Source organism: Callithrix jacchus, chromosome 14 (genome assembly GCF_049354715.1).
Source record: "Callithrix jacchus isolate 240 chromosome 14, calJac240_pri, whole genome shotgun sequence".
Lineage (NCBI taxonomy): Eukaryota > Metazoa > Chordata > Mammalia > Primates > Cebidae > Callithrix > Callithrix jacchus.
This window is the reverse complement of record NC_133515.1, coordinates 83,766,212-83,792,217: the sequence shown is the minus strand read 5'-3', so window position 1 is coordinate 83,792,217 and position 26,006 is coordinate 83,766,212. Positions and strand designations below refer to the sequence as shown.

Genomic DNA, 26,006 nt, shown 5'->3' with positions numbered 1-26,006 from the left:
AGACACAAAAACTTTGGATGGAAGGTTATTGTGGGCTTCCTCTTGGTGGGAAAGTTATTTCAGTTAATAAAGCTGAACTTTCTAGGACATTTTAATGGTAAAAGAGAATATTGGCACAAAAGGTTTGAAATTTACGGTTTCCTGGAAGCTAGTATGCATGGTTATCATGCCCATATTTTTCTGTACTGTCTTGCTGGGACCCTCAAGCTCCCCAGTTGCATCTAGTGTGGCCTTAAAAACAGCAGCAGGATGCAGACCCTGGAGCTCTGGGTGAGACGTTGGCTTCATCACCCAGAAGTCACACAGGACTAGATGTTTTGAAAACACATTATCAGCCATATGATCACATCTCAGAACATGACATGTACATTTCTCAGAGGATTGTCTGGTTTACTGAGTAATGTGTTTCAATGAAAATCAGCATGTGTAGAAAGGAGCCCATATCTAAATAATTAAGAATCAGAGGGACAAATATAAATTATAAGGAAATCCTACCCAGTATCTCTGGGTTAATTACATTAGGAGGTGGGATTTTAGGTGTGGAATCCATTTTAGGCTGATAAAGACCTCAAAAATAAATTTGGCAAAACGCCCTAGGGGAAAAGCAATTTTCCTAGCATCTTAGAGGACCCAGAGCAGACAGAGACTGGCAGTCGTCCCACTGGCCATTCAAGGGCTCACCATTGGATCAAGGGTTAAGGAGACGGCAATTAATGATAAAGCTTCTGCCAGGTGACAGGCAGACTCCAGAACTTGACTGTGCCCTTGCCCTCCCAGACCCTGGAGCAGAAGGACTGAAAAGACAGAAGGGTGCTTGATGGTAAATGAGCCAGGATCAGACACTGGTCTCTGGGCAGCACAGTGGCTATGCTGTAAAGTCATAGGAACCCCACCCTGGGGACACAACCACTGATCACTAAGTGATGTATATCTGTTTTTAATAGGATGTCGTGTCAAGATTTCCAACAGAATTTCTTAAACATGTTTGTATGTAGCCAAATTCCAATCACCCTGGACTATGGAAACAAGCTTGACGAAGGATGGTCCCAAATAATGTGTAAGAAGCAAGTGATTCTAGGAAACCGTGCAGGTAATGATTACGCTGGGGTCACACTGCCCAACTGGAGGCTGGCTGCCCAGCCCAACCGTTCCATGGCTTCAGCTCTCTCTGTCCCTTGATTCTGGGCCATGAGCCTGAAGCTGAAAGGAGGGGAGTTTGTCAGCATGAAGGGACGGTGACTGCTCCTCCAAGGATACCTAGTAATGGGATTGCTGGCAGGGGCCAAGCAGGATACTCTCTGATGTGATTCTCCCCCAGCCCTCCATGCTGTGCCACTATCCTTCCACTAATCCCCTCCTACATCCTGGGAGGACAGCAGGCTCACCACCCTCCAGTAAACGTCCAGGGAAAGGGGGACGGCTAAAGAAAGAACACAGGAAAAGAGCTGGGGCCTAAGTTAGACCCTTGTCTTTGCCACATACTGGCCTTACGATGCTAGAACCATAATTGGTTATCCTGTCCTCAGCCTCCCCAACATTCAGCAGTGAAATTAGTCATACCTGTCTGTCCTTGAGCCTGGAGAGCACCACCCAGACACAGGGGAGACTATCCGTGCCCTGTCTTGGCCGGTGTGTCCCTGCTGAAGTCCCACAAGTAGGTGCCTCTGAGCCCATCTTTGGGTTCCCCTGAGATGAATCTTGTTGATCTTGACCTTGGGAAAGTCACATTCCCTCCCTGTACCTCCCATTCCCTGTTTGTGGCATTGATGAGTGAAACAGTTCCCTGTGACAAGGAACCACAGTGTCCTTATACATCCTTGATAAAAGAGGCTGCATAAACAACACATTTGTGAGTGTGAGTATGTTTGTTGTGTGTTTGCACCCAGGGATGTGTATGCATCCCTTCCTCTGGGCCCCTGCCTGTCGTGATGGTTTGCTTGAATGAGCCCATACCCCAGGGTGTCCCTCTTTTCAACCTCCAGGCTCTAGTGATCTACAGAACTACTGCTCAGAGAACCTTGCTACCAGGAGGCCTTGGGCAGAACCCCAGGAGCTGCTGAGTCACTCTTGAGCAGCAAATTTACTGATTCTTCTTTGTGAGCTGCACCTCTCTGATTATAGGGCCAAAGCCCTCTCCCCTGGATACAATGCATATCAATGAACTAACAAAATCTGTACATCAGGGCCATTTTTAGTAATCATTTACTATTGAAAAAGAAAAGGGAGCCAGCTATCAAGCACCTGCTATGTGCTGCTAGATGCATTTTAATGCACCATCTTACCCAGTCCTCACAGAATGCCCGTGCTGATGGTCATCTGTGTCTCCCCATTCCCCTTGCGGAGATTCCCCATTGTCAGCCCAATCAGCCCAATCTACACAGTGATCAGTGTATGAATTTTCATCTCTATCTTGACTTATCTTCATTCTTACATGCATTTGAATCTAATGGTTTTCACGTTAGCTCACTCTCTCTCGTTCTGGCTTTGATAAGCATGCTTGGATAGAAGAATACTGCAACTGCCATCTCTCTGCCTGTTTTCCTGTCTCTAGCTGTGTTTGGGTGGTTCATGCCATTTCAAGGCTCTGATGGTTACCACCAATGCATAAGCTCACATGTAGCTGGGAACTCTGGAATTTCACTTAAAATAGCCTTTGACTTTACAGTGAGGAATATTTTTCACTCAGTGGGAACTATACAACCTCTCCTGTATTCAAGAGGAGGCAGCCAAGGTTTAGAAAATAAACTCATATCTCAACTAGTAACTGTGGGGATTGGGACCCAGGGCTTAGGTCTCCAATAGAGAGTTCACAACACAACCCCTCAGAGCTCTCTGCGCTGGACATGGCCCTGCCCAGGAGTCCCAGGAGTGGAGCAGAGCTCTAGTAACACTCTTTTCCAATGCAGGAGTACCTGAAGTTGCTGAATACAACTTCTCTGTGCAAGAGGAACCGGAAGGCCCCAATGTTGTTGTGTGCTTCACAGTCGCGGTCACGCCACCAAATTTGAAGGCAGAAGATGAGATACCTCCACTCAGATTCGAAGTGATTTCGGTAAGACAGTCTGCTTCAGGGCCTTCCCTTTTAGAAATGCAGTGTAAACCTTGAGCTTGGGAGAATAGCTCTGTCCAGGCTGGGAGATCTGGCTACACCACAGCCTTGGCGATAAAGCCCAAAGAGGCTGTAGCATTCATCCAGTCCAAGTTTAAATGGGCAAAAAAATCTGAGGCCAGAGAGATGATACTCTGCCATGATTACAGCGGAACTCACCTCCTGCCTATGTTGCTTGTCAGTGTTTCCTGGGATGCTGCAGAATCTAATGCTTGCTACTCAAAAAGTGGTCTGGGCCAAGACCAGCTGTTCTAACAAAGCAAATTCTGGACTTACTCCAGAACTTCTGAATCAGAGTGTTTAAGGACAGAGCCTGAAAATCTACGTTTTCACAATCTATATTTTCTCCAAAGGCTTATGTACATTAAAGTTTGAGAATTATTGGCTAAGCTTTGCAAGTTGTTGAGAAAAAAAAAAAGCTGTCTAAACTGTTCTGAGTGTAAACCCAGGAGGTATGTTTTTCTCTTACGTTTAGACCAAAGTCGAGCCATAGTTTGGTGGCTGCCATGCAAACTTCTGCTTGGCTACTCATCCGAGGCCAGGTTTTCAGTCCTCCTAGGCTCTTTCTCCTTTCGCGGTTTTATGAAACTCTTATTTTAGTTTTGGGGGTCTGTTACATAGGTAAACACATGTCATGGGAGTTTGTTGTACAGATTATTCCATTACCCAGGTATTAAGCTCAGTACCCAATAGTGATCTTTTCTGCTCCTCTCCCTCCTCCCACCCTCCCTGCTTAAGTAGATCCCAGTATCTGTTGTTTCTTTCTTTGTGTTCTTAGTTCTTATTATTTAGCTCCCACTTTTAAGTGAGAGCGTGCCATATTTGGTTTTTTGTTTCTGCATTAGTTTGTTAAAGATAATAGCTTCTAGCTCCATCCAGGTTCCCAGAAAAAACATGGTCTCATTCTTTTTGTGGCTGCATAGTATTTTATGGTATATATGCACCACATTTTCTTTATCCAGTCTGTGATTGGTGGGGATTTATGTTGATTCCTTGTCCTTGCTGTTGTGAAGGGTGCTGCAATAAACATTCACATGCATGTGTCTTTATGGTAGAATGCTTTCTATTCCTCTGGGTGTATATCCAACAATGGGATACCTAGGGGAACTCACTTTTTAGACACCATTTAAGAAAAAAAAAAAAGCTACAAAAGAAAATCTGATATCTCTACTCCCTGCTATTCCTCCAAACAGTTCAATGCATCCCTCAAATAAAGTGAAGTTTCTTAAATCATACACTCCACAGCTTCTTTGCACTAATGTGGATAATTAAGATCATGTATTCATTGCATGCTGGAATCCTCTCTCCTTATACTAGAGTTGAAGAAACTGAGTCCCCAAAAGGTGAAGTGACATGGTCAGAGTTACTTGCAGAGCTGAGACTGGATTCCAGAGGTCCCCCAAGACTTCAGTCAAACACACAAGTCACCTTTCTGAGCACCAGGGCTATCAGAGGTCCTTTAACAGACTTGGATAGAGCTTGGAATATAGTGTCTCTAGGAATGATTTCAGTTTCCGTTCACTGAGCTGAAGGCAAAATTCACAGCCTTGGGTCTCAGTGCATTTATGGACAGGCAGGGCTCCTGGGTACCCCAGACATGGCTGAACAGTCCTGTGCACTGGCTGTGGTTCACACTAATAAGAGGGCCTCACAGTGAGAGAATACACATCATGTCTCTCTTATCAGAAATGCTTTGGACCAGAAGTATTTTGCATTTGATATTTGGAGGATTTTGGAATCTTTGCATTACATACTTACTGACTCAGCGTCTCTAATCCAAAAATTCGAAATCCAAAATGCTACAATGAGCACTTCCTTTGAGTAACATGTTGGTGTACAGAAAGTTTTGGATTTTGGAGCATTTTGGATTTCAGATGTTTGGATTAAGGTTGCCCAACCTGTACTTCAGAAGTACAAGCATGTTCACGTTCATTGTCTCAAAAGCCCAATTAGCCCCAATTTTGTAGGTGTAGAAGCTAAAGCCCAGAGAGGAATGCCCTATGCAAGGTGGCTTCAGAGGTGACAGGGATGCTTGATCCCAGGACTTAGGGTCTCAGGTCCAGGGCTCTCAGTAGGGTTTGGTGCATGCCTTTCTGGTGATACCAACAGCCCCAAAACCACAGAGATTCTGGCTGTAGCAGAAGGAGAGCTTTTGTGTTCTGCTTTCCTTGACCATGTTTCTATTCCAAATTTCAGGAATTTGGTGGGGAGAAATTTCTAGGGTTTAGCACAGTAATTTTGAGGTGCCTCAAACCTGCTGATGCTATCAAAGGATATCTCTTAAGTATATAGTAGTACACAGTTGTCATTTTCATCATCACCTGGTACCTGAACACCTTTTCCACTTTAGGGGAATCCTGGTGGGAAGCATGGCCCAGCCTCCTACTGCAAGCAGATAAAGAAGCCAAATATTCCCTGAGCCAAGCCCTTCAATGCAAAAGTTGTAGACTTGTGACCCTGGCTTGCCCAGTTAGATGATCCCTTCATTCCCCTAACCCCTCATATACACACACTCAGTCACTCAGAGCCTTGACACATGAGAAAATAACTAAAACAGGTGGAATGGCTGGGGATTACTTACTGTATATCCATTTTGTCTGGCCCCTGCCCACCTCTGGGCTGCATTTTCCTGCAACCCATGAGCTGTCCTTCCAAGAAGCACTTTTCAGCTCACCCCAGCCTGAGTTAGTTTCCAGGGCTTTCAGTCCAGAATTCCTGCTGACTCAGGTGCCTTCTTAGAGGGCCCTAATTCTCAGATTCTCCAGCTCTGGATTCTCTGGGAAGAAAAGGCTGGAGGCAGAGGGAAAGATCTGGGAAAGGCTGAGAAGGAATTGAGGCCCCCGGTCTGCCCAGCCAGGATTGACCAGCTCAAGCACCAAAGAGGCCTACCAGAAACATCTCGGCCAATGCTTCCCTTCTCTGAGCCAAAACAGAAACCCAGAGAGGGATCAGAGCTGACCCAGCACACACATCACTTCTGAGGCTCTGCTTACATGGTGACCAGGGGCATGGTGTTGATTCGCCCAAAGTCTTCACCATTCAGGAACCCTACCTAGATTGTAACCACAACATTTTAAAATGATATCAAGCCCACTTCCCTACTTTGCTGCCAGAGATGTGCTATTTCTCACCATTCCCCAATTTGCGGAAGGAACACGCAGCCCCAAGAGCTCCTCAGGCTTCCTGGAGATCCCAGCAGATCTTGCAAGATCCTGGTTGAGTTAAACACCAAAGAACAGTTCAGATCTGGACAACTCAAATGGCACTTGAGTTGCTTTCACAGTGCAGCTGAGAAACAGCTATGTACCTGCCAGCAGTCAGGCTCTCAGAAGGCTCCTGGGCTCACATGGTATCTGTGGCTCCATTGCTGACCTCATGCTATGATGATGTTCCAGCTCTGGCATGAGGCTGTGACTCCCCAGTTGCTGTGGGAGCACTGCTCTGCTTTATGTCCAGCAAGACAGACCCCAATGGGGTATTTGATCACCAAATCAGTCCACCAAATCAGATGTGATATGAATAGGCAAGGAGAAGACAGGACAGTGAAAAGGACGAGGGTGGACAAGCCATTTCATCCTCACCTCCCCCAAAGTTCCTCCCCAAGGCCTGGACTTTCCACCTTCCTCCCAGGTCACACTTGGCCTCCAGAGAAGTCGGCCTGGGAAAACTGAGAGGTCTGTACACATAGGTGGGGCCCAGGGTCAACAGTGGAAAAGAATCAAAACCCAAGCCAGCTAAGGAAGACATCACCTGGTGGTGGCAGGGCTTGATTACAAAGTGAGCAGCACAGCTTGCCCTATTCCAAACTCTGCTTCTTAAACTGCTGAGCCTCAGTTCCTACACCCATAAAATAGGAAGCCCAGCATCAGCTTGGATTTTATTGTGGATATTATTGTGAATATCCAACACATTACATAAAAGTGCTTTGCAAACTGTAAAGAGGCTTACAATGGAACTGCATGCTCAGGTATCCCTTCTGCATGAAAAGACTGGAACATGGGTATCTCCCCATTCATAGGCACATGTACATTCCTACAAGCATGGGGGGTGGGGGTGCAAGAACAAATTCCCATCTATTTACAGTGGTCTGACGGAATAAAAGAAGTTGACTTCTCAGGGATGCTCCCTATGGTATGAGTTTACATTTGCACCAGGTTCTGTGCTATCTGCAGGCCCTGTCAAAATCTCCCCCTTCATTCCAATGCGATCATCATTGCTGTGAAAAGTATCCACACCTTGCTGGGCCGAACAAAGAACACTGCCTCCTCTCAGACACCTTTTCTGCCTCAGTTTCCCTTCTCTTGCTGTTCTCTGCAACTGAGTGGGTTTCACTTTTTACAACCCCACACAGAGAATGAGTAACCAGTCATCCCAGTTCACCCCTAGGTGTGCCAAGGAACAGGCAGACCACACAAGGAGGAGGAACATGTTCCATGAACAAATGTTTTGAGGTTCTCATTGATCCATTACATAAAGCTATCAGAGGAAATCTTAACACCTAGTGGATCACCAGATCAGTCCACAGCACAGGGAGATACGTGGGCTCACATCTTCAGGCTGCAAGAGCCATGGTCTTGGAAAGGGCTGTAAGTTCTACCACACTATTGGTGATTCTCACCGTCCACTTGGAGAAGGTGCAATATTCTCCAGCACCTTTGTTATCACAGATATAAGTAAAGTTTGTAAAATTCATACCTAATACATTTAGGACAGTCATGTCTGCTTACAGCTGTTATGTGTCTGTTAAAACTAGTCTGGAGATTGGTCCATGAATGCTTTGTTGAATCACGAAAGTTAGAAAGCAATAGTGTTTGAAGACTCTAAGGGATGCTGTATCTTGTTTCTAGTAAGAAAAACTTCTTTTGTGTTTACTTCATCTTATTAGACAGTGATATATCAGTGTATAAAACATGCTTTGTGGCATAATAGGTATAAAATAAATTTTTTAAAGAGAGGAAGAAAAGGAGGAGGAATGCAGGGATGAAACCAGTGAGCCAAGCTGTTCAGTTCTGCTTGTCTTTTTGTTTGGATTTGAGTTCCTAAATCTGCCTTTCTGTTTCCAACAGGCTGGCTCGCAGGTATGGCTCCACGTCACCCTTGTCCCGTGCCTCTGCTGCTGTCTGTTGGTGAAGTGTTAGGCCTCTTCCAATGCTCGTGGCCTCCATGTGTTCAGTGGCTGCAAATTCAGTCTCGCTAAGTCTTACATCAGACACAGGTCTAGAATCCCTAAACAGGTTCACAAAGCAGGAGGATATTTGGCTGTCCTGGTCTGAAGCTTGGACCCTTTGTGCTGTTCTCTTCTTAACATTCAAGTGAAACATCCTCAGGCACATGGACCCTGATAGATAAGATTGATGGAACTGGTTCCTTTTCATTTAAGATGAAAGCAGCACTAAGGGTACCTTGGAAAGATCTTCAGCCTTCTAAAGTAGTCAGTTTCCAAATTCACCATAAGCAGGATGCATGATCTCCAAATGCAGCTTCAAGGTACATCCTTGAGCCCCTCTTGCAAGAAACTGCTGCCTTCCTAAACAGATCATCTGGCTCAGGATTGGTGAAAGGTGACTTACCCATAGGAGGAAAGATGGAGAAGGAAGATGGAGCTTGGAATACCTGTCCTCACAGGCACTCAGATCCACCCCTCTGCCTACGGCTGAGAGCTCTGAGCCACCAAGAGGGAGGTGCATCTGCCCAGGGACCGCAGATGAAAGGGGGAAGCAGGATGTGGCCATAGACCACAAAGAGTGACTAGCACCTCCAGGCCCTCCGGGGGAGCCTGTCTGTGACAGTGGTGGCCCAGCCACAGAGCTGGGGTCAGGATCTGACTCTGGTCCCTGACACCCCACCCATGAAGTGGAGGGTTGGGATGGGCATTGAGAGAAACACTCAGGTGCAAGAAGCCATCAGCATCTCAGGTCCCAGAGCTGGAGAACAGGGCGGCACTTAATCCAGGAAAAAGCACAGGTCCCATCCCTGGAACTACAGAGTCAGGTCTGTGCACAACCAGCCCTGCTTTGTGGTTTGTTGATGCTGGGCACTCAACAGTGGACCAAGAACCGCCCCCATTGTTCCCCCACACTCACACTCCTCATTGCCACTGAGCAAGTCTGTTCTGAAGGATTGGGAGCCTGAACAGGACTATGAGGTGCCAACAGAGGGAGCAAGACAGGATAACGGATAAGCAGGGAGGCCCTTGCCTTCTAATTGTAGGAGGCACGCTGCCCACACACCTCTGCATGCCCAGTGCCTCTCCATGTGCCCACACATGCGTGTACACTCATGTGTGGGCACTGCTGACTCTGGAGAAGAACTCATTCCATCATTACTTTTGCCATAAGGGTCCAAGCGAGTCAGGCTCCCAAACCTGCTGAGGCTGCTGTTAATGTCGGCAGAATCGTGTTGGAAACGCCACCCTGCCATACCCCTGTGGCAGTGGCCTATCTCCTGTTTCACCTGGGAGCCCAGCCCTGTCCCTACCCTCGAAAAGAAACTTCCCCCTTTCCTGTTTTCCCTGCCAGGCATGGCTCATAAATAATCATTTCCTGCTGCATAACCATTCTAAATGGAATCCCTATGCTTGACTGTGGTGGGGAAAATTTGTTTAGCAAGGGGTTTTTATTATATAATGTGTATGTGACATCTGGTAATAGGAAATGCATTATATTTATTGTTTTATCTCTAAGAAAATATTGAAATAAAAGGAAAATGATCAGGGCCCATTATTCTCCAATGAGAAGAAATCTCGGGCCTTCACTGGAGAGATGAAACAGAGAGAGTGAAAAGAATTCAATTCTGTAATAGTATAGCAGTCCAAAGCACTTTGCTAAACATTCAGGGGAGAAGGGGCTTTCAAGACCCCAGAAGAAAATCAGTGTTGAAATGATCTCACTAGTTTCCATGGAAGTTTTCTTTCTATATAAGCAGGGAAAGAAAACTCAGAAATCCAGGATACAGTTAGACTTATTGAGATAAAACTATGTGTAGTATTTCCTTGCCTTCATTGTAGTGTCCACGCTCTAGAAGAAATGATAGTCTAAACCCTACTGCTTTTTGAGAGTTTGGCTGAGCACGGTCTCCATTTGCAAAGCCTGTAATGTTAATTTGGTGAATGAAGAGGGTCTGGAAGGTGGTGGGTCTCCCTTGGTGCCTGGGGTCCACGCACAGAGGAGGCTTCCTAACAATAATTGCGTTTCGTCTAGGTCCCGTGGTTCCAGCAGATATTTCCACCCACGTTTTTTTTCCCGTTCGGAAATGCTGTCCAAGTCCAAGACCCAGATAAAAAATTCCACCGCAACTTCACCAAAACCTGTCAGCTGGCCCCTGGGAACTATGTTGTGACTGTACAGACCCAGAGAAAATCAGTGGAGTTCTTGCTGCGAATCTTCCTGAAAACGCCGAAAAATGGCAGGTATGAAACCCTCTGGGATTCTGAATGTTTTCTTCTACTTAACTTTATAAAAACACATTGTGTCATTATGGGCAGGGCTCTGTGCATTCATGCAGCATGTGCTATGTCAGTGGGGACATGATATGGGTCCTGCTCTAGAGTGGAGGCGGGGGCAAGAAAGTCTATGAACCAAGAATCAGACTACAAGCAGGATGGGGCCATGCCAGATCAAAAGCAAAGTGGCATGGGAGGACTGAGTGGCAAGAGGGGCTGAGGAAGACTTCTTGAGGAAAATGGCACTTGAGCCGGCCTTTGAAGAAAAATATAATTTAATAGTTTACAAGGGGACCAGTGCAGTAGCTTATGCCTGTAATCCCAGAACTTTGGGAGGCCAAGGCAGGGATGACCTGAGGTTGGGAGTTTGAGACCAGCCTAACCAACATGGAGAAACAATGTCTCTACTAAAAATACAAAATTAGCCGGGTATGGTAGCACATGCCTGTAATCTTAGCTGCTCAGGAGTTTGAGGCAGGTGAATTGCTTGAACCCGGGAGGTGGAGGTTGCAGTGAGCCAAGATCATGCCATTGCACTCCAGCCTGGGCAACAAGAGCTAAATTCTGTCTCAAAAAAAAAAAAAAAAAGTTTAAAAGGGAAGGCAGTGGTGACCATGGGAAGGTGGGTAGAAGATAAAAGCATGAATGGCAACAGGGAAGTGACTGTGCACAGGGCTGCTTGGAGAGTAAGTAGCATTGGCATCTACACAGGAAGGTGTACATGGCCAGCATGTCACACGGCCTGAATGTGGAGTGTAGCAGGGAGACAGTGAAAGATGGACCTGAAAGAAAGAGTCCATCACAGAGGGTCTTGCATGCCAACTTGATCATTCAAGACTGGGACCAACAGGTGCTCATCCCCACTGGGCTCCTTGTCTCCTCTTGGGCCTGAGGCAGATGTCACCATCATCATGGCCATCTTCCCCGCTGAGCGTGGGTGAGGCCTTCTCAGTCCAGCATGCCAGGCTGCCATCATACCACCAATCAGGAATGGAACCTAAGACAGAGCCTATCTGCCATTCTGGCAATGGGGGTTGTTGGACGTGTGTATCTGGTTGTGGAAGGAACCATATACTAAACAGTTAAAGACCCTACCATGTCCAGCCAAAAGGCTGAGCTTGTGGCCACAGTGCTGTAACTTGTCACACTGTCCTCTGATTTTCTAGGCACGTGAGCAGCCATTTCAACCACAGCCTGACGGTAGGTATGCAGCAAGCTTTGGCTGGCCAGCCTCATTGGCCCCATCCCATCCCCAAGAGTTTCCATCTCCTTCTTTGCCCGCCTGCCCCGCTGACCAATGAAAAGAGAGACACCATGACAGGCCAATGATAGCTCAAAGGGGTGGGGTAGGGGGGAAGACCAGGCCTCCAAGGCCAGGCTCAACCCATTCCTCTCCCTTCTACAAACTTCAGTTGTCTCATTCCCCAGAAGGCTTTTTCCAACTGCCAGCTAAAACCTTTCTCAGATCTTGTCAGGGATTGTTGCGCCCTTGCTGTACTAGATGGCTTCCTCCTTCCCCAGGAGTCTAACATCGGCTATTTTCCCTTTGATCCAGGGAAGTCCTTCAGAACATGGCATTTCTGAAGTCCTTCAGAACATGGCATCCCACGAAAGCATTTTCTACAGATTCGCTCAGCAGGTATGGTACCCAGGGGCCCTACGCAGGAGAGGAGATAGAGGGCCTGAGGGAGGGACAGCTCTCACCGGCCCTTATTAAGATGCAGAGAGGAGAAGTGACTTGATGGGTTATTTTACCTGACTCTCTTTCTGGATCATCTCCACAACTACTCTGGCTGCCAAGTTCTGTAGAGACGTGGCACCCCACCCAAAGTCATCTGGGTGACGTCAAGATGGAACATAGAGCTTAGAAAGGGAGAGGATAATTATGGGGTGTGAGGTGTATTGCCTTCTAAATCTTGAAACAAGCAATTGGCAGTCACCCTTGAAACTTTTCCTTCTCCTACTCGGCCACCTCCCACCAAGCTGGCTTCATTCCTCCCGAGAGCTAGCCAGCTTCAGAAAGCACATACGGCATCCTTGCTGCTAAGCCACCTATACGCACACAGGATATTCTTAATGGCTTAATTAATTGTTATAAAGAACTCCTTGACTTGTCAGAATAAAACAGCTGCCAGGGGCTCTGCACAATGGGCCTCTTACCGTTAATCATTGGGTTGGTGTGGAAAGTGGAAAGTGATACTGATGATCATCTATACACTGCCAGCTTGAACCAGGAAGAGGCCAAGGACAGAAAGGATGCCATGGAGCAGTAGTCACCCAGAAGCAGCCTGAGCCAAAGAAGGAATAAATGAGGAGACCAGGCGTGGTGGCCCATGTCTATAATCCCAGCATTTTGGGAGGCTGAGGCGGGTGGATCACGAGGTCGCGATTGAGACCATCCCAGCCAACATGGTGAAACCCCGTCTCTACTAAAAAACTACAAAAATTAGCTGGGCATGGTGGCACACGCCTATAGTCCTAGCTACTTGGGAAGGTGAGGTAGGAGAATTGCTTGAGCCCAGAAGGGGAGGTTGCAGTGAGCCGAGATCACGCAACTGGTGACAGAGCAAGACTCTGTCTCAAAAAAAAAAAAAAAATGAAGACTGTGGCTGGAATGAGGGGCATGTGTTGCAAAGAGCAGCTGAACACAGGTACACAGACCTCCATGAAGTCAGTACCAGCCCAGGATCCAGGTCCACCATCCGGGCTGATTCAGGAAGCACTGCACTCAGTGCATGACAAGACCAGCCAGGATGACCGTCCCCAGTCTGCCAGCTCCCAAAGGCAGGGATGATATCACAGGCATGTCTTGTTCCCAGGGCTGATCACTGTCCTTGGCATGAAGAGGTGCTCAGTCATGTCTATTGAATTAAGACAGATCACCTCCCCCAGAGCTGATGCCTGAGTGAAGGTTAGCTGCCCCAAGGTGGTTAGCAGGGCCTGATTAGGATGCCTGAGACCAAGCTTTCTTCAGCAGCAGGTGGCAAATTCTCACACATGGTCCAAGCACCTGCACCTGTAAAATAAAATTGTTTGTCATATGTGAAGATGGGACAGATTTTCTGATCAGGACTTTTCCAAACAACAGCCAAATGCCTCCTCGACCGGTGGCCCATATGGGGCCTTCATGGGAATTAGAATAAGACCCTGATGTGGCATTCTGCCAGGTACATGGCTGGGAAGCAAAACAGAGAATGGATTCCAGCCCCCTTTCATCTCTCGGCTGGGCACTCTTGAGCAGGGGGCCCACCTGGCATTATTCTGTACATCCTACAAGCTATCCTCAGGGTCTGTGTCCTCCAGAGAAAGTTTAAAGCAAAATATTCCCCCACGCACTCACTGTGCTCTCTCTTCTGATCTTTTCTTTCACTTTAACTGGATTTAAACTAATACAGTGACTTGCTGCTAGCAGTAGTTCCCGTCACTCACCGTGGTAGTGGAGATAGCTTTATAACCCACGGTCCACCTGTGGGAAATGAAGGATGCACTTAGACTCTGAGATGGGCCAGCTCTACCCACCAGGTAGCCAGCCTTTACCTAGCACCCAGACATTCCAAGTGCCACACTAAGCTTGGGGAATGCCAAGGAATAGCTCTTGGGGATCTTGAATTGTGGTGGCCAAGGCAAGCATGCAATTTTTTTAGATTGTTTCGGCAACCCTCACCTTCATTCCCACCCTCATCTCCTCAAACCCTTTTGGTTGGTTATGGAGTACCAGACCCAGGGCAGAGTCTGTCCTCACATGGAATATGGAGGAAGAAAGAGACAAGGCTCATGCCCCAAAGCTGCTTATAACCTAGTGGATGATTCCATGGAAGTTGGAGCTCCTCATTAGCATGCTAACTGCTATTCAAAGTGAGGTGTCTTGAGTTTTGAAAAGAAACTCAGTTGTAGTGGGCATGCAACAACTTTCCTAATAAAACCCAAAGTTTGAGATGTTGGAGAAATGACCTGAGGACCATTTTCAGACACTGGCAGGATGTTCTCCTCAGGGGTATCCTGAGGGGTCATTGTTCTAGGTGAGGACCCCATCAGGACAGGCTCTGGGGCTGCTTGTGCTTCCAGTTCAAGGTGGTAAGGCCAATCCTGGGAGATGGAAGGTGCTGATTCTCAGATGACTCCCCAGGAGGCGCCCTCTTCCACCTGACCAGTGCCAGTCTACAGGGCCACCTGCTGATAACTCTCTCCAGTGCCAGCTTCCCATGAAAATGCTTTCCCAGGGTGATAGCAGCATGGCATCCCCAGGCTACATGTGAGGAACAGCCGCATATAGAACAGCTCCACATCTCTGTAAAATTGTCATAAAGGCACTGCCTGTCAATCTGCTGGATGCCCCCAGTATAAGATTGAATCGAATACAGTTAACTTCCCCGGAAGTTGAGGCCAGGAAGAGTTCCTCCCTCCCCAACCTCAATTGCTTCCTGCTCTTAATCCAAAGAAAACCATGATGTCTCCCTTTTTGCTTCAGTGGCTGGGAAAATTAATGCTAAGTAATGTGTTCAATGATGGCAATTTCTCTTAGCCCCCATTTCTGGTATTTTTAACTCCTATTATGACACACATGCACATATACACATGCACACAGTAGTCATATATTTTCCTAGTGTCTTCCTGTAAGCAGATGGGGAATACATCTGAAGGGTTGAGTTAATTCATTCAACAATTCTTATGCTGAGAGGCTCCCAAGTGCCAGGGATGGTGGGGAGGAAGCAAACACTGCTTTCAGTCCAGTAATGGATAAAAAGAGAAATGCAAGGTCACCCACACCAGGGGCCAAGCATCAGGAGTGACCAGCGTGATGGATGTCCAGAGGAGGGAGTCACTACCATGGCTGGGAGCCATCAGGTAAGCCTTCGTGATGAAGGCAATATGGGTATGTTGTGGGGACGAAGTGCTTGGAAATCTGAGTGCTTTTGCAGGCAGACAGATGTGCCTCTCAGATCCTGGCACTGATAATAATTCCTGCATTCCTTCCTTGTTTGGATCAGAGGCTGGACATTGATGCCACCCAACTCCGCAGCCTTCTCAACCAAGAGCTTCTGAGAGGTAAGAGCAGCCCAAGGGCAAGTTGGCCCCATCCTCCTCCCCATGTCAACACTCCAGTCCTTCCTGTGCTTCTCTACTCAGGCGCTTCAGAGGACACATTCTCCTTGGATGAGTGCCGCAGCATGGTGGCTCTGATGGAAGTATCCTTTGCGGTCATGCCTCCCATGCTCTGAGCTCCCCTCTGCTCTGTGGGCTTCCCGGGGCCCTAATTAGGATAGTAGGGAACCCTTTTCTCACTCTCAATATTTTCTCTTCTTCCCTGTCCCTGAGTTTCTGGGGATTCCCTACTAACTCACCAATGCTCCACAGCAACAATGACAATAGTTACCATCTATCAAGCACCTACTCTGTGCCGATACTATAATTCTTGAAGCAACCCCGATACAAAAAGTATCATCTCATCATACAGTGGAAGAAACAGGAGTTCAGAGAGGTTAAGTAATTTGCCCAGATCACACAGCTAGTCGGGACTCATGCCCAGATTTGAAGTCAGAGCTTTCAGTTTCCAAAGTCCATGCTCTAACCTTATCCTAAACCACCCCGTATAGCACTAAGGGGAACTATTTTCCTTTCACCCATTGCCTTTCTACTGGAGGAGTCTCCATTATTTAAATATCTTACTCAATATGTCCCCACTTCAATCAAGATAACTACCACCAAAACCTAGAAAACTACCTGGTCTACACAGCAGTTCCACCCCATCACTGTTATGATGCTGTGTTTGCAGTGGGAGAGGCTGGGTGGAGGCAGTTCAGGGACTCACTCCAGGCCCACGGCTATAACTGCAGGACCAATAATTGAACCCCAGGTTCCTGCCCTTCCTCCCAATTTCCACCCCCCAGTGAGCCATCCTGCTCCTGTGCAACCCTCTCTTGGCAGGCAGGAGAGGCTGACTCCATGAGTGTGGACCCCCAGATGCTGCCCTGCCAGCCCCTCACTCAGCAGTGTGCTGTCCCCTGAGACACACTGCCCCACTCCCGCACTGTTGACAAGGCTCAATTGGAACTGTGAAGCCGGCCATTGTAGAATAAGAGGGCTTTTTGATGAAATCATAAATCAGGCCCTGTCTCTGCTGGTCGTGGTTTAGAATCTGTCAGAGACACTGCCCATCTCCCATAGAGGAATCTAAATGGTCTTCACAGTCCCATGGCCTGGGATGGGTAATCCCAGGGGAGGTCACATTTGCTGGACCCCTGCAAAGCAGACAGGTCTCTTTCAGCCTCCTTCCTACTCACTCACTGGCTTCCCTTCCAATTCTCAGAGGTTAATACTTTTCCGTTCATTAGTCATCACTGAACCAATCATACGGAGCAGCCAAGGCTGGCTTTAACATGCCCGCGGGATGTGTTCCCTCTGCACTTAAGCACACAGGGCTCTACATGCTCACCTGTGGCCACTGCTTCTGGGGTTGCTGAGACTCCTTCATGCTCCTTCCCAACCTCCAGAGTCAGAGTGCCCACTCCAACTGGCGGAGGCTGTGTTCTAGGCCCCTCTCTTCCCTCGGATGCAAGTGATATTGGCCTCTTTTCCTCAGGGCTTCCTTCTTCCAAACATTCATTTTTCTTTGTAAAACATATCTAAGCCAGGTCCCTTTCAGACACAGTGGGAGCCAGCTGGCATGGGTCCAACATCTAGGTGACGTTGGACCAACTGTGTTGCTAGTGATGGGTGGAGTTGCTCCGGCTTCATTGGCAGGACACAGCTCATCTGCTGCACCGTGCACACTGGTTGGTTCACTCTTAACTCCTTACCCAGCTGAAAGTGAATGGGCGCCTAGACCAAGAGGAGTTTGCTCGACTATGGGAGCGCCTTGTCCAGTGCCAGGTACAGGCACAATCTCTGTGACTAGCACTCTCATTCCATCCAGTTAGCAAGGATTTCCAGGGTTCAGGGGTACGAAAGAAGAGGAAACATCATCCCTGCCCTCAAGGAGAGCCCACATGTCTCGGGGAACATATGTGGAACTCTAGAAGGCACAAGGCAATGCGCGATTAGGTGTCGGGATGAGGGATGCTTTGAGGTGGGAGGAGAATGCTGTCCCTGTAAGCTAAAGCTGCCCACTAGCATCTTCCCCACCCTCCATCTACTGCAACACCTGCTAGCTTATTCCCATCCAATCCCTCTGCCAGAGGATCTGTCAAAAACACAGATGTGGCCTGAGGCCTCAGTGTGGCCTCCCCATTGTTCCTAGGACAAAGTCTAAACCCTCAGGGTGGCACACAAGACCCTCTGAGTGGGTCCCTATTCGGGGCCCAGGAGACGCCCTTTCCACTCATCCCACCCTCTCCTTTAGACTCCAGTAGGAGATGCCTCACTATTTCCTATAAATGTCACACCTGTGCCCCTTCAGCCTGGCCCTCCCATCTCCCCCCTCCCTGAGATTGGCCAGTGCCCACCCACCCTGAGAGTCCAACCTCTACCACATCTTCCCTGCAGAATCTTCCCTGGGGGCTCTGCTGGACCCCATGACCCAGCGAGTGCCCCTCCGGCCCGTAACACTGGAACCCATATCTGTCAGGGCCAGCCACAGTGTGTTGTCACATCATCTTGTACTTATCAACAACATCACATTAGGAAAGCAATACCTGTCATAATAGAAAAACAGAAAATATAGATGGGCAAAATAAACTTAGAAGACATGATCTTGCCAACCAAAGAGAAACCATGAACACCTACTGAACACGCTTCAGAATTGTTCTTGTAGTGTGCATACCCACACATGCCAGATAGAAGTATAATCTGTTTTTAAAAACTAATAAATGCCAATAAATACATTGTCTAGCCATGCCACTAAATACTTTCATAACATGCTTAAAGGCTGAAGAAAGAAAGTGTTCCTGTGTGGCTATTTCAGTATACATCTCCTGACCCTGACCAGGGGTCACCTGGTTTCTCATTTCATTGCAGGGCACTGCAACGGCCGGCATGTCCGCTCCCCTAAGAGATTGTGAGCAAGGGTTCCCTCATATCCACCCTTCCTCAGCACCTCCATAGTGTCTAAAACAGCAGGGGTTCAGAAATGCTGAATAATTGACCGAACTAAGAAATTCTGAATGAGCAAGTGACTGCCTGAGAACACTCTAGTTCTGTCCTTGCACTCACCAAAAGCCAAATAAGTTCCCCCAAAAATTGTCCAGCTGCTGTTTCGCAATAGTTGTCTCTTACAGTTGGCCTCAGCACATGCCTGCGTGTGGGTACTTTGCTTTGGAGTAGCTCCTGGGGACAGCTAGGCATAGACCCAAATGAGAGTCCTGAGCTCAGTCCTGCGGCACTTACACACCCAATCCAAGGCAAGGTGCTCCCTGCCTGAGCATCAGTGCCCTCATCTGTGAAATACGATGTTGATCAGGATTATAAGGAGAATTAGGTAGAGGTGGAAAAGACCTGGGTAGAGGCAAAAGCCACCCACACAAAAGCAACCTGTTCCAGTGACCAGTTTCTGCCCCTGTGCTGGGCTCCAGGATGCAATTCTAACCTGCTTTCCGTTACAGAGCTGTCACTAATGTGCAAAGCACTCTCCCAAGCACTTTATATTCGGTCATTTACTCCCTGCCACAAACCTATGAGGTAGGCACTGTAATCAGCCCTATGCTACAGATGAGGAAGCTGAGGAAGGAAACGGAAGAAGATGAAGTCATGGCCCAAGGTTATACAGCCAGTAAACAGTCCATGATTTAAACCCTAGCAGTTTTTTTTTAAGCCTGTGCTCTTAACCACTACCCTATGCAATCTCTTTAGAGAGCCCTACACTCCCCTCGAAAGCAGAAAACTGCCCTATGTGTCAGAGCTCAGCCTAGGGATGCAGAAGAGGAAGGCGCATGGGTGAGAGGAGAAGCCACAGCCCCTTGGTGGGCAGCCAGGAGGGTCAGTTCACCAGGTGTGGCCACTCTGTCCTCCCAGTCCTCAGTGCTGAGACCGTGCCTTCCTCTGAGGTTTAGGGAAGCAAGCTCCCAGGATGGTAAAGGGATATCCAGGACCTCCCCCATCTTCACACAAACTTCTTGCTTCTCTTCCCCTATTAGCATGTTTTCCAGAAGGTTCAGACAAGCCCTGGAATCCTCCTAAGCTCGGACTTGGGGAAGGCCATAGATAATACAGGTACAATGGGGACTTTGGAGCTGTGGTGTCTGGGTACTGGGGGTGGGTGTGATGCCCATGCCCCTAGAAGCAAGGCTGGCACAGCAATGCCAGGCAATCAGGAGAGGGGCTTGCCACAGTCCCCATGTCCTCCCCAGTTCACACTGACCCTGGGGGGCCTCCAGAGTTGCAGACTCAGGCATAGTTGCCCCTGGCTGAGTTTTCATGTGCCAGTCAATTTTCCCGGCTGCCTTTCCTCCCTAGCACAGCTCGAATTGTGAGAAAATAGCCTCCGCGTGATTGATGCCCTACCAGGAATCACGCTCTTCTCGGAGACGCGCTTCCAGCTCAGTATCTGGGCCATCAGGGTTAAATACCCACAAGCAGGCTGCTGATCTCTCTCATCTCTCTTCACAGAGGGTTTGGGGCTCAATTAAATCAAATGGCATTTGTCTGCCTCAAGTAGGCAAAGGCTCTCCGTCCTGGGATAATGATAATAATACCTTAGGGTGCACAAGGGCTTCATGGTTCACCGAGCTCTTCTGTTCGCGTCATCTCGTTTGACTGTCTCAACTACCCTGAGAACTGGGAAGGGCAAGAATTGTTACTTCCGTGGTCCCAGTGGGGAAAACGGATCACAAAAGGGTTGCACAAGGAAATGACCACCTTCCCTTGAAAAAAGTAAAATCACATTTCCCCGGGTTAACACTAGAAGGAAAGTCTCCATCATCCATCGTCCCATGGCTCCTGTCCTGGAGACAGGGTAGATAAACCAGACTGCTACCCACAGCTGTAGCCTGGATCCTTCCTCGTAAAGCTTCATAACATAGAGCTGGGCCTCTCAAAACTGAGCTGCCTCCGAATCCCCTTCAGGTCTTGTTAAGGCACAAATTGCTGCACTTCTGATCAGGTGGTCTGGGGTGGGGCTCAGGAATTGGCATTTCTAACAAGCTCCCAGGGGATGCTCAAGCCCCTGGTCTGGGGGCCACGCTTTAAGAATCCATTAAAGATGAAATCTTTCAAAAAGACCTCCCTCATGACTTCAGAATGATAAAAGAAAAAAAAAAATAGAAAATAGTTCGAATTCAACTCAAAAGGCTTCAGCAGCCAGGCAAGTAAGTGAAAGGGGCGACGGAGCTCAGAAAACAGGTGACTGAGAATGTGGCAAGCAGGAGAGGGCCTGGCCTACCTAAAGGTATTCAAGTTCATGTTTTATTAACTCTGCTAGAGAAACCACGTGTGTCTCTGGCTGCTGGAGGCCGGCAGGCACCAAGCTTGTCCCCATGATGGATGGTTTGGCTTGCAGGGTTCTACCTGCTAAGTCTTGCAAAACCTGACTGTGTACCAGTGTGCACTTGGCCCCTGTGAGGTCAGTGACTCCCTGGAGCTTATAACTAGAAGTGCAGGATGATAAGGCGCCGATCTCCTGCCTGAGGCCACCTTCTGCGTCCTGTTCTCCCCCCGAGGGTCAGTCTTTCCCTGGATGGACTTAGGACTGCATCTCCTTCTTCCAGGGACCACTCCCACCTACACTAGCAGCATCCATATACAATCCACCTGCAGTCAGGGGTGGGGAGGAAGCTCGTTTGTCAAGGTCATTAGAAGAGAGAGGTTTGACAGAGGCAGGGCTAGAAGCAACCCCCAGGTGTCCCAGCAGCTCTCCCCTTAGGTGGGAATGATCGGATGACTGCAAAGGCTGATGTGTCCCCAGAGCAGTGTCTTCAGTATCTTCACTTGGCCTCTGGCCAGACTCCAGAACTAGGTCCCTGGGGCCGAACAACCAACAAGAAAGACACTGAAGGCAGGAAGGCTGGGTGGGAGGAGTTGGCGAGAGGTTGCTGGGCCTTCTGAACAGGGCTCTCAGACCTTGAGAGGCAGCAGAAACCCCCAGCCCCAGCCCTAGCCTCCACTCACTTGTTTACCTGTGGCCCCAGAATTCCTTAGAGGAATCATCCTCAGCCGCGAGGTGCTGCATCTGGTGACCCTCAGGTACAGCGACAGCTTCGGCAGAGTCAGCTTCCCCAGCCTGGTCTGCTTCCTGATGCGGCTTGAAGCCGTGGCAAGTAAGTGTCATGGGGGGCGGGAGGGCATCCCAGAGACCTTGGCAGTGACCGGAGAACACTGGAGAGGACCAGCCATCCCCTTCCCCATCTCACCCCACGCCAGGTCTGTGTGAGGCCTCGGCAGCAGGGTGGGCTGGCAGCCTGCGTGAGGTGCCAACTAAGGCCAGCTCCCTCTGCACCCCCCTCTCTGCTGCCATTCCCCACCCCCAGTCTCTTTTCCATCATCACCCCGCCCAGCCCCTCTCTCAGGAACAAGGCTAATTGAAATCAGGCTGCCCCCTTTCCAGGTTGTGTTCATCATGGAAACCTGCTCTTCAGTTATGTAATGAAGGATTTTGGTCTTTGCTGAAGGAATGTCACACACAAGTGAATAAGTGGGGGCAGGAGGCCCAGGCTTCAGAAATCCAACTGTGTGGGCAGAGGTTGCCACACGTTTTAGCAGCGTGACCCTTTGCTTTTAATGAAATCTAGTGTAAGACCGGGCCATAGTGGGGCCGCTGTGATTGCGGGACAGAGGCCAGACCCCTCCCCACTCATAAACCTCTCACTGCCCTGCCACGAGGCACCGCTGCAAACCCTGCAGCTCTGAGCTGGGCAGAAGGATTGAGAGGCTAGGGCTCTGGAAGGTAAAAGAGAAGCCCAAGGCACAAGCCTTGGCCCCCACACAGTTCTCAGTTGGTTGCACGAAGGAGGAACCCAAATAGTAGAGCACTGAAAGAATGACAAGCCTTCACATCCCCAGGGCACAGTGTGGATGGATGCAGGGGCGTGGAGTGCAAAGAAGCCGGGAGAGGGAGGGGCGTGTGGGCGGAGCAGGCGCAGAGCCCCTCTGAGGAGGTCAACCCGAGCCACCCACCCCGTGCATAGCTCAGTTGGACAGAGATGAGGACGGGCGACAGGCTCACGCCGTGGGGCATGAGGGCTGCTTTACAGAACCACCTCCTGTGCCTTTAGCTTCTTATGGGCCTAGGCCCACCTCCCCTGAACTGCCCAGATTCCCTCCTCAGTCAATCAGAACCTTCCCTCCTTTATCCTAGAGACTTTCCGCAAGCTCTCCAGGGATGGAAAAGGACTCTACCTGACGGAAATGGAGGTGAGATTGACTTCCCCTCCCTATGGGCATTTTTTTCCCCGAGGATATTGATTCCAGGGGGCATTTTTCTCCCTGAAGATATCGAACACTCTGTCAAAGGCCAGCCAAGCTGTCTCCCCCACCTCCAATTACTGCCTTATATATCGCTGGCCCCCAGGCTGCTTTAGGATGTTGGCGGACAGATTTTATTTTTTTCCAATAGCTTAATAAAGCAGAGGATTATGTGGGAGTCATAAATTCAGGAGGGAACAGAAGGACAGCCCGCTGAGCTCGCTGTACATTTAACGTATTCCCATTGAGTTTTAGAGGCTCCTGACCAGCCAGCTAGTCGACCTCAGATGTGCATCTCACTCTGCCTGGCTGTTCAGGGAGTAGCAGAGGATGTGCTGTGAGACCTCCCTGCACACCACTTGGGTTGGAATTAGCTGGAAGGGGTGATGAGACTGGACTGAGGTCTTCTGAGGGAGGAGGGTCACGTTTGCCCTGCTCTGTATTAAGCTAACAAGTGTAAAGGATTGTAATGATTATGCTTATTTTTCAGTGGATGAACCTGGTCATGTACAGCTAAAGCAAAGAGGAGAGCAGACCCCACAGCTCAGGTAACATATGGTAGCTTCGGAATCTTTTCCCCCTGGGAGCATGATTCTCCCTTCTTCTCCAGGAACTGCACTTAAGACTCTCCTTGGGAGAGGCTCCCCAGGGCTGACAGACCCTTACCTAAGTGCACCAAGGCTTAGCTGCTCAAGGCCTTTGAGTTTCAAGGCCAGTGTTGCAGATTTCATGCAGACTGTGTCGACCCGTGGACCTTTACGGAATGGAGTGGCTTGAAAGGCATGAATGAGGGTTTAGTATTCTTTACTGAAGTTCCAAAGATAAAAGATGATCTTTCAGCACAGGAAAGGCAAGAGAAATAGTAGAAATGGAATGGTCTAGAGCAACAGAAACGGTCAGGCCTTGGGGAGAGAAGAGCGGGCTCTAGCCCCAGCTGTACCCTTGTCTCACTGTGCTGCTTTGGACAGATTATGGACATCTGTAGGCATCAGTGTTTATCCCTCTGGCATGAGTGTGCTGAAGAATTAACACTCACTCTACATTCATTTTCCTGGAACAGACCCTGGAGTTACTTAGTCCACACCCCAACCCTGCTGTAGCAGAAGCCCCATCAGTCTTCTAGAATCTTTTAGGACTGGGGAGCTCAAGATGCTGTGGTTCCCATTGTTGGGCCTCTCCGAGTGTTAGGTATTTCTTATCTAGAGGCAATCATCTACTTCCCTGAAACTTTCTACTCATACTTCTAACTCTACTCTCTGGACCACTGTAGAAAAAAATACTAGACATGTCTGGCCTAGAAATATTGAGAATTACTTTGCTGTTTTGCCCAAAGCCTGTCTTCTTTAGTTATTCCTGCTGGATCTCCATCCAGACCTCCTGGTGACCATTCTCTAGGTGCCAATGTACCTTCGAAGTATACAGTTCTCCACGCAGCCAGCTGTGATCAATATCACCTAAAACTCTATTGTTTTTGTAAACAGTATTTAATCTCCCATTCGTCTACCTTGATGTCAAGAGACAGACACTGTTTCCATAAATAATAATGTTTGAGCAAAAATATTTCCTGATGAACATTTGATGCTTTCCAGTGATCAAAATTAACAAATACTGCTGAGATCATAATTTGACCCAACCATATTTCCTTGAGTTCTCCTTTCACTCCTTTTTAAAATAGAACATTTGATTATTTCCAGTTTTATTGTGCCTGTTCCGATCTGCATGATTTCTAATATTAAACATGACTCTTCTATTGTATCTTTAAGCTAATTTGATACATAGGGCCTGAAGGCCTAAACTTTCAAAAATAACTGGATTCTCTCTTATTATCTGTTCTCCAGTACAGGGTCCCAATTCTCTCTTAACTAATGTTTCCACCCTTTCTATTTTTGAAAAATATGTCAGAAGGAAGTGTAATATTAGATGCATCATTGTGTTTACTTTGGTTTCTTTCATTAATGCCTATCATCACCCCCAGGAGTGCCTCCCTAGCTTCCTCATTAATCACCACACTCTGGCATCACATCATTAAAGCACATCTACTCATTTGGCTCATGGGTTGCTTTGCAGAATTGGAGGCAGGAAAGTGAAGTAGTTCTACCTCCAAATCTACAAACCACCTTCCTCTGTAACCATTTCCCCCCCTTCTTCCTGCTGTGTTAGAGGGCACATCCCTTTGAGGATGTTCTGTATCTCATTACCCTTTACCTTCTCAAGTGCCTAATTGAATGAATTCTCTCTCCTATATTCTGAATACTAAACCTGTCTCTGTCTTCTGGAGTCATTTAACTCCCCTTTAAAAATGTGTATCTTTTAAATTTCTTCCATCTCCTACCCTTCCAGCTAAACTCCAACTCTTTCCTCTCATTACAGCCGAATTTCACAGAAGAGCTCATCATCTTCATGCTCTCACCTTCCACTCTCCCTAACTGCTTCTGTTCAGATTTCCTCAACATCATCTCTCTCCCTGACTTTCACATGGCCTCCTTATCTGATTTTCCTATATCCACTCATATCCCTCAAATCAATTTCCTGCAGCCAGACTACACTTTTAAAAATTCAAATCCAATCATTACATTCTCCAGGCTTAGAAACCCTTCAAGGTCTTCTCATTGCTCGAAGGAAAAATCTGGCGTCATTAACATGGACCACAAGAGCCTGCCTCCTCTGCCCCTGCTTACCGTCTAACCACAACTTGTGCCTCTTTTTCCTGCTCTCTACTCCCACCACACCATTACATCTTTACTTTCTTCTATTTTCCATGCTTTTCCCAGCCCCAAACTTTGGCCTTACTGTCTGCTGTGTCTTGGCTATCAGTCACCAAACTCCTGATTCTTTATGTCTTAGCCCAGTTGGGTTCCCATGTTATGGGTTCCCATATTACTCACTCACATATCACCCCTCCCCAGTCATAACATTCAACGTACACTTGATTGTTGCCCATTCCATCTTTTAAAGAAATTTATTGGGATATAACTCACACATTGTACAGTTCACTCATTTAAAGTATAGATTTCAGTGGTTTTTAGCATAGTCAGAGTTGTGCAACCATCACCGCAATATGATTTTTGGAACATTTTTATCACCACAAAGAGAAACCCCATGCCCATCTAGCACTCCCACAGCAGT

The 26,006-nt window shown here is 48.1% G+C and overlaps 1 protein-coding gene across 2 annotated transcripts in view; it reads left to right on the top strand.

Annotated features, from left to right (window-relative positions):
• The window catches only part of CAPN13 (calpain 13), an 83,746-nt gene that overhangs the window by 52,342 nt on the left and 5,398 nt on the right, over window positions 1-26,006 (top strand). For both annotated transcript variants that reach the window (XM_008980924.5, XM_008980925.5), the window contains exons 10-22: window positions 945-1,090; window positions 2,907-3,052; window positions 8,176-8,187; window positions 10,309-10,517; window positions 11,717-11,750; window positions 12,106-12,189; window positions 15,539-15,596; window positions 15,678-15,736; window positions 17,352-17,420; window positions 19,619-19,694; window positions 21,608-21,736; window positions 22,774-22,829; window positions 23,371-23,428. In XM_008980924.5, the coding sequence (XP_008979172.2) occupies window positions 945-1,090; window positions 2,907-3,052; window positions 8,176-8,187; window positions 10,309-10,517; window positions 11,717-11,750; window positions 12,106-12,189; window positions 15,539-15,596; window positions 15,678-15,736; window positions 17,352-17,420; window positions 19,619-19,694; window positions 21,608-21,736; window positions 22,774-22,829; window positions 23,371-23,397 (1,105 nt within the window). In that variant the 3' untranslated portion in view covers window positions 23,398-23,428. The remainder of the gene's footprint in view (window positions 1-944; window positions 1,091-2,906; window positions 3,053-8,175; window positions 8,188-10,308; window positions 10,518-11,716; window positions 11,751-12,105; window positions 12,190-15,538; window positions 15,597-15,677; window positions 15,737-17,351; window positions 17,421-19,618; window positions 19,695-21,607; window positions 21,737-22,773; window positions 22,830-23,370; window positions 23,429-26,006) is intronic.